This window comes from Sinocyclocheilus rhinocerous, unplaced genomic scaffold (assembly GCF_001515625.1).
Source record: "Sinocyclocheilus rhinocerous isolate Xijiao unplaced genomic scaffold, SAMN03320098_v1.1 scaffold2764, whole genome shotgun sequence".
NCBI classification, from domain to species: domain Eukaryota; kingdom Metazoa; phylum Chordata; class Actinopteri; order Cypriniformes; family Cyprinidae; genus Sinocyclocheilus; species Sinocyclocheilus rhinocerous.
Window position 1 is genome coordinate 251,346 of NW_015650694.1, and position 8,643 is coordinate 259,988.

Here is an 8,643-nt window from a genome sequence, read left to right on the forward strand (position 1 = left end):
GTTTGAAATGACATGAGGGTGAGTAATTAATGACAGAATTTTCATTTTTGGGTGAACCTGTGCACTGCTCTCTGAAATCCTGGAATATTGTAAGGTGTTTAAAACCAAACAGGCTCACCTGTACACTAACGAGTCGTCGTAAGTGCCGTTGTATTGGACCTGGAACATCCGAATCCCTGGGATATTCCTCCCAGAGTCCTTGACCGTGCAGATCAGGATGTCCAGGGTCCCGTCCGAGTGGAGGATGGTGCGACTGGAGTTGAACACCAGCTTCCCGTCCGGAGCGATCCAATGCATGACGGGATCCGGGTCGCCGCGGGCTTTGCAGCGCAAGGAAACCTGCTGGCCTTCGAGAGCATGAGTCTCTTGCGAGTGTCTAGTGATGAGCGGCGGCTCGCACAGGAACTCCTCCTCGGATACGGTCCAGAAATAGCGTCCGGCGAGATGCTGCGGAGCCGCGCAGGTCTCCAGATCATCCTCGCGCCGCAGCCGTCGAAGCCACAGCAACTCGCAGTTACAATGCAGCGGGTTTCCTCCGAAACTCAACGCGAACGACGAAAGTGCCGTTGTATTGGACCTGGAACATCCGAATCCCTGGGATATTCCTCTGAAAGTTAAACTTCACCAGAGCCGTGGATGCGGTGATCTCCGAGATCAGGACCCTCTTCTCCTGTCCTCCCTTGTTGCCCATCGAGGAGCCTCCGTCTCCGCCCGTCTTGGCAGAAGTGGCGATGTCCGACGACCCCGGGTCCGGCTCCTGGACCATACTGGTGTCGTTGGTGAAATGTGGAAGTTTGGTGATGAGCAGATCCACCGTCTGCTGCGCCTCTCCAGACGGGTTGGACGCGACGCAAGTGAAAGATCCAGAGTCCTTGACCGTGCTGATCAGGATGTCCAGTGTCCCGTCCGAGTGGAGGATGGTGCGACTGGAGTTGAACACCAGCTTCCCGTCCGGAGCGATCCAATGCATGACGGGATCCGGGTCGCCGCGGGCTTTGCAGCGCAAGGAAACCTGCTGGCCTTCGAGAGCGCGAGTCTCTTGCGAGTGTCTAGTGATGAGCGGCGGCTCGCACAGGAACTCCTCCTCGGATACGGTCCAGAAATAGCGTCCGGCGAGATGCTGCGGAGCCGCGCAGGTCTCCAGATCATCCTCGCGCCGCAGCCGTCGAAGCCACAGCAACTCGCAGTTACAATGCAGCGGGTTTCCTCCGAAACTCAACGCGAACGACGACGGACCCAAAACGCCAGACGTGGCTAAAACTCCGGCGCGCTGGAACACCGGATCCGGCGGAAGCTTGTGGAGCTTATTGGACGTTACATCCAGACGCTTGAGCTTCTGAAGCCCGGAGAAGGTTCCTTCGGGAATGTAGTTGATCATGTTGTGGTCCAGGTTTAAGGTGTGCAGGTTGCTCATGAGCTGGATGGCGATCCACGGCACGCTCTCCAGGTTGTTGTAGGATAAATCCAGCTCTTCCAGCGCGAGAAGGTCGTTGAACGCTCCTATGTGGATGTGCGTGAGCTGGTTGTTGTTGAGAATGAGATGGTGCAGCTTGGACATGCCGCTAAACGTATCGTTCGTTATGTGGGTCAAGCGGTTGCTGTCCAGATGAAGGGCGCGGAGGTTCTCCAAATCGTTGAAAGCGTGAGGCATGACCGATCCTATCGTGTTCCTAGAGAGCGTCAGGTCCACCAGTTTGGTCATGTTGGCGAAATCCTTCCGCTTGATGCTCGTGATGAAATTGTCCCCCAGTCGGAGCTCGACGGTGCGTCTGTCGATGTTTGGAGGGACAAACAGCAGCCCCTTTTTATCACACAAGGTGGCCAGATTGGGGGACAAAACCTGGCAAATGCAGCGCTTGGGACATACTTGGATCTTCTGGGCCTTTAATGCCAATACAACAACCATCAAATAAACCAGTAGCGTCTCCATCTGGGTTCCGGGTATTGGTTAAACCACCTGTGAAGCAAGCAAACAGAGAGACGATTCTCATTATCAGCGGCAGATCAAGAGCGGTGAATGTGACAAGCTGAAAGAAATTAATACTTTTATTCAGTAAGGACACATTAAATTGATCAAATATTTTGCAACATTATAAATGTCGCTTTTGATCAATGAACACTGTTCTTTTGAGCTTTCTATTTTATTCTATTCACAGTTTCCACTACATTGATAATCAGAAATGTTTCTTATGCAGAAAAATCAGCATATTTTAATGATTTCTGACACTGAAGACTGGAGTAATGATGCTGAAAATTCAGCTTTGATCAATTACACTTTACAATAGATTCACACAGAAACCAGCTGTTTTAAATTGTAAAAATATTTCATAATTTTGTACTGTTTTTGATCAAACAAATGCAGCCTCGGTGAGCAGAAGAGACTTCTTTAAAAAAAAAAAAAAACCAAACTTGAATTTGAATGGCAGTGTACAAGCTTTGACAAAACAGATGAGTGGTTGATATTGCCTAAATAAATGCTAGAAGCTTTAATGTTTAGGAGCACAACAGACGACGTCAGGACACACATCGCCTAAAAGCTACAAAACCCTAATTTAGGTTTTCTGCTGTACAAACAAACTAAATTATTGAGATGCACCTGTATGTGCTAAAGAGCGTTTCGCTAATATTCCCATTCAGTTATAAAAACGCTATTTCTGAACGTTTTTTAAATGTTTTAGAAAAGGGTTTTTCTTTTTGGTTATGCAAATGTTTAGGGAACGTTCCATTGTATCATTTCACAAACATTATGGGAATGTTACTTTTGAATGTTTTCTGAACGTTCTGAAACAAGTAGCAACATTCAAAAAACAAGTATCATTTAAAAAACGTTATTTTTTATTTTATTTAACCTTTGTTTAAGTAGGCAAGTCATTAAGAACAAGTTATTTTCAATAACAGCCTTATATATTCTAAGAACGTGTTTCATTAAGTTACAAAAATGTTATTTCTGAATGTTAAAAATGTCCAATTTTTGTATAAAGGTTTTTTCTTGGTTATACAAACATTAAGGCAACAAGCAAACATTATAGAAATGTTACTTTTCAATGTTCTCTGAACATTCGGAAACGAGTAGAAGAAAAATGTCCAACTAACATGTTTCAGGAAAAAAAATCTACGAATGATGTATAAATGACGTTTTTGTGCTAATGATTTGCGAACATTATTTACGTGCAGATAACTTTGAACGAACATACCATTAACATTGCGAGACTGGATACATTTGAAGGAACGTTCCATTAACGATGCTGCAACATTGCCAGAACGTTCTGAGAACAATCACTGTTAGCGGAGTCTAAATAATGCATTGAATGTATTCATATAATCATAACGCATTAAAGCTCACGGGTCAAGGACACATGACCCGTCTTGTTGGTGTTTAATTGAACACTCTCTGCATATCAAATGACCTTCCCATCAGCCTCTTTATTGAGTCTGTGTCGCTGGTGTTGTTTGCCAACCAGCTGGCTGCATTAGTTGGCAAAGCGTGTGTATTTTGAGCGCAGTCGCTACTTCCCCTCCGAAACACCGCTGTGAATGTGCTATTGGATGCTCAGTGCGAGCCATTTATTTATTTTTATTTTACATCCCATTTTCCCCAGCCAACACTCACTGAAGCATAAATGAAGCAGCACGACGGATCTCCCGCGACTCGCTGTGTTCAGAAGCGTGTGTGTTGGAGAAGGACAGCGTGTCAAAGAGAGCAGAGTTTGGCTTTGTTTTCACACATCCTCAGCTGCTCGGCCGAACTAACGACGCCAGCAGGACGTTCTGACTGGATGTATGCAAATTCCCTGCTGACAAAAAATATGTTCTAAAAACATTCCCATGAAGTTATGAGAATGTTTCTTCTGAATGTTCTCTGAACGTTAAAAATGTCCAGTTTTTTAAATGGTCCAGAAACATTTTTTTTTTATTATTATGTGAATGTCAGGAGAACGTTCCATTTTATCATTTCGCAAACATTATGGGAATGTTACTTTTGAATGTTTTCTGAACGTTCTGAAACAAGTAACATTTTAAAACGTTAGATGAACATCCAACTAAAATGTTTCAGAAATAAAACATTTTTATGTATGATGTATCAATAATGTTTTTGTGCTATCATTTTTGAGAACATTATTAAAGACCAAATGTGACCCTGGACCACAAAAGGTCGCCGTGATTTTGCCGAGTAAGACATGTTCCTGGATCAACATTACTGTCCAAAAATACAGACTGAACCCAATCCCTAACCTAACCTTACCTATAATTTAATCCTGAAATCAGAGGGAAATGATAGCTGATTAACAAGAGTGTAGAAGCACCTAATCCTAAAACTGACATTTCCTGAAAAGTTATCTCTCAGTTCTGATTGGTTGATTGGAATGATTTTTTAGGAACATGTTGTACTCTGTGAAATCACACTCACCGACCACAAAACCAGTCGTAAGGATCAATTCTGTGAAATCATCATCTGGACACTGAGATACAACTATTTGAAAATCTGGAATCTGAGGGTGCAAAAAAATCTAAATATTGAGAAAATCATTGAATGTTTCTTCGTAACTTTGAGAGAACGTTCTCACAACTTTCACTAACATATTTTAAATGCTAGGACAAAACACTCAAAATTCTCCCAATTTTCTTATGATGTTATTTGTACACGATGAACGTTCTAAGAAAGTTTTTTTGTAACCTTTAAATAATGTTCTGATCATGAACGTTTTAGAATATTAAAAAATAATCATTCAAATACATATTTTGGGTAAAAAATAATGAACAACGTTGCAAGAAACATTTTAAAAACAAAATTCCCACAACGTTTTATAACCTAATTTTGTTATCTGTGAGTCTTCCTCTCCACTGCAGCTCTGACGTCTCGTTCAGATTCATAAACGCAGATTTGAAATCAGCGAGCGGACTGAGGGCTTGATTCATGCCTCCGACAGTCTGAGTGTGACTTCATCACCTCGTGTGTGTGATCTGAGATCAGATCTTCCACGGCAGCGGCACAGATGTGCGGTTATCAGACTATAGCAGATGTTTTCTGCAGTTCCTCACGGCAACATTTTCAGAAAGACAGTAAGCAGAGTTCATTCTCTTATTTCTTTGCATTGGCTGCCAGTATCCCGACTGGACTGATAGATAGACATAAATGATTTAGAGCGACCGCACACACACACACACACTCTCTCACACACACACACACACACACACACATGCCACGCAGATATTGACTTTGGGAATGTGTTTTTGAGTGAATATTCAACAGAAATTTGACCTTTTTAAACTTGTTGGCAGCCAAACAGTTTCGGACCCCATTGACTTTCATTGTATGGTCAAAAAATATAATGGAAGTCAATGGGAACCGAAACTTTTGGTTGCCGACATTCTTCAAAATATCTTCATTTTTGTTCCACAGAAGAACGACACGAGGGAGAGTAAATAATGACAATTCTCATTCAGAATGATTGCTGCTCCTAAATCTATAGAATGTAATTGAACATTAAACCCATCAACAATATGAATGCTATAAATCAGCGAATCTGCTCAGGAAATACATTTTAAACACTTTCCTGTACAAAACTATGGCAAAACAGACTTTCAGCCATAATTACCCACCTATCAAAAACATTTTAGAATGTTTTGCCATGAAGTTATGAAAACATGTTTTTTAAACATTCAAAGCATCCATTTTTTATGTATTAAGAACGTTTTTCTTGGTTATATGAGCTATAGAGGAACATTCCATTTTATCATTATGAAAACAGTATGAAAATGTTACATTTGAATGTTCTCGCAACCATTTCTTTTAAAGAATGTTTTTTCTTGGTTATGCAAAGATTAGAGGAACGCTGCATTTGAATCTGTTATGAAAACATGATTATTTATAAATGTCTTTTAAACATTTACAACGTCCAGTTTTGTATTCTTGGTTCTGAAACATACTCTGAGAACAGTTTCCTTTCAACATTACGAGAACGCATATCAAATACATTATTTTAAGAGTGTTTTGTTGTAACATTTACATAACCTTTAAAAAACATTCCTGAAATGTCCCTGTTAACTGAGTAGTGCACATTAGATGCATTCAGAAACACTGGAACTTTGATTTGAACAGCCATGCATCAGATCAGAGCTTATCAGAGAGTATAAGATAACACTAACATGATGAAGGGCTCGTAAAGAGCCTGTCTTCATATGCAAGCATGCACAATCCTCTTGAACACTCATGCATTTTGTTTTTTTTTTACAAAAGCATACTAAATATAATTGATCAAAGGCAAATAACCGAAGTATACCAGTGTTTTGAAGGCCAGGTCTGCACCGTGGTAATTTACCACCTGATTCTGCCACTCAGCTCAATGTAAAACTGCAGTAACAGAGTAACCTGCCACCATTCCAAGCCTGCAAATGCATTGCACATGATTTATTGATAATGAAACATGACATGCATCCTTCATTTCGAGCGCACTCGCAGCAGGTGAAGGCGTTTTGTGACCTTGCAGATGTGCATTCATCCGTTAAATGTGTTATTCGGGGTTTCTTTCTCATACCTGTCCTTAAGATCTCAGTGATGTGCTCAGAAAATGAAGACGCATCTGAGGATGCATGCAATGAGAGCGGCGCAGGAAGATCACATCAGTTAGCCTACCTGTCGAAGATATCAGCTTTGCTTCATCAGGGCAAATGCACGCCGTATTTCCACCGAAATCACCGCATTTTCAGCAGCTCCTTCCTTCTGGTGACCCAAATAGATCAGTGCACATCAGATCCTCCCGCATCAGGACCTCCGATGCGCTTCCACACGTCCATGACCGCAGCGCGGAGAGCAGCTAATTACACGCCGTTCTGTAGCGCATGAGATGTTCATTAGGATCCGTCTGTTCTGCTTTAATAAAGGCGCAGACAGAAGCTCGCCTCTCCGCATTACGCCTGCATTCGCCCTAGTACGGCGAAGCCTCGGCTCATGAATATTAATTAAGTGATGCTACAGTCGCTCGGTAACCTTACAATTGGATGGCGCGCTCTGGAATATTAATATATTAAACAAGCTGACGTTGGTATAGCGATTACTGTATTGTGTAATATTTTAATAGTCTTTATTTTTTAACGCTACCTCGTTGTGGCAACGCTTGGCTATTATTAGATTTTCTATTAAACTGTATTGCTATGATATATAGTAATATGTAACATTATTATATTGTTATATAATATTAATTTGATATCATTCACGTTATGTTTTTGTCGTCTAATGGGAAAGCGTGACTCTAGAATATTAATCAGGCACGCTGACGTTTGAATTCTTACCCGCCAATGGTGAAGCGCGTTCTCATGAATATTAAGTAGCAAGCCTTCGCCGTAGTATTGTTGGTAAATCCGCCAGCGGTTCGTCAGAGAAAACGCCTTTGTGGAGACGAGAGCGACCTGAGCCGAATTCGGATCGGATCTCACCAGTCAGGTGTGACTGGAGTCAGTGCATAATGATAACGGAGCAGGTCTGAGATCAGTCTGTGAAGCATGCATGAGGTCGTGCATCATCATGCCTCTCTGGATCTGTGCAAATGTGGCATTTTCTGACTGTGCATCCTCATGTGAAACTCCACATTAAACTCAACAGCACAGCAGACTGTGAATGTCTTCCTCAAGATTAAAAAGACTAATATGTGACCCTGGAGCACAAAACCAGCCGTAAGGGTCAATTTTGTGAAATTTAGCTTTATACATCATCTGAAAGCTGAATAAATAAGAAACTCTTCATTTAGTATTTTAGGTCAAAGGTCGTGTGTCCAATCAAACTCTACAGTATTTCAGCACTGATTCATCTGTCATTCTGTGGAATCTAATCAAATCAGACAGATGAAGTAGATTGTGCGACGCCCCAAAAACATCAAATAAAGGACACAAGCGTTTGAATGGCAAATTTGTACATGTTGGTTGCTTTTGCATTGTGAATAATTTCTCCTCCTCTAGTAACTGTATTTAAATAATATCTTTAAATAGAATAATTGTATGCTGGTTTTGTCTTGAAATGACTGTTAATGAATGGTTCACCTTATACTCGATCCAGTGTGCCACATCCTCACAACTCCAGCGCAGGAACTCCATGTTTCCATTCAACAAGCCAACAGACCTCAATGAGCAGTTCACAACATCACAACCACGAAATGATACAGTTATACAGCAGGCCCGGTTCTACGGGGTGCTAGAGCGTGCTAAGCACCCTCAAACGAAATCAAAAGCACCCTCAGTTAAAGCTGTATTAATGGCATTTTATTGAATATTTGGCAAACTATCAGTGCGTTATGGTTTGCTCTCTGGAGATCGATTTCTGTGTCAATGTGTTTTTGCAGCGTTGAGCAATGTTGACATATGACATAATGACATATCTGTTGATTTTTTAAATCAGAAGCGTTTTAAGTTAGAATTCACTCACTGCTGAAATCGCCGGAGTTTTTGTTCTGGTATTGTGTTCAGTACGAATCATCTCATTATAACAAAGTGTTCATGCGTTGTGCAGCGTAGAGAACTTTATTGATAATAACGTATCTTTGTGAGATCGCGATGAATGACAGCTTTTTAGTGATTATGAACGGAGCGTTCTTTGCGCCGTAGCAACGGACGCCTATATATACAGTATATATATATATATATATATATACA

At 41.5% G+C, this 8,643-nt stretch overlaps 1 protein-coding gene across 1 annotated transcript in view; it reads right to left on the reverse strand.

Moving 5' to 3' along the window:
* The window catches only part of LOC107712211 (leucine-rich repeat and fibronectin type-III domain-containing protein 5-like), a 12,026-nt gene extending 5,228 nt beyond the window's left edge, over positions 1 to 6,798 (reverse strand). Inside the window, exons 1-3 of the mRNA XM_016517372.1 lie at positions 6,635 to 6,798; positions 578 to 1,957; positions 119 to 159 (exon numbers count right to left, since the gene is read on the reverse strand). Coding sequence (XP_016372858.1) covers positions 119 to 159; positions 578 to 1,930 — 1,394 coding nt within the window. The 5' untranslated portion in view covers positions 1,931 to 1,957; positions 6,635 to 6,798. The remainder of the gene's footprint in view (positions 1 to 118; positions 160 to 577; positions 1,958 to 6,634) is intronic.
* Between the last annotated feature and the right edge of the window lie 1,845 nt (positions 6,799 to 8,643).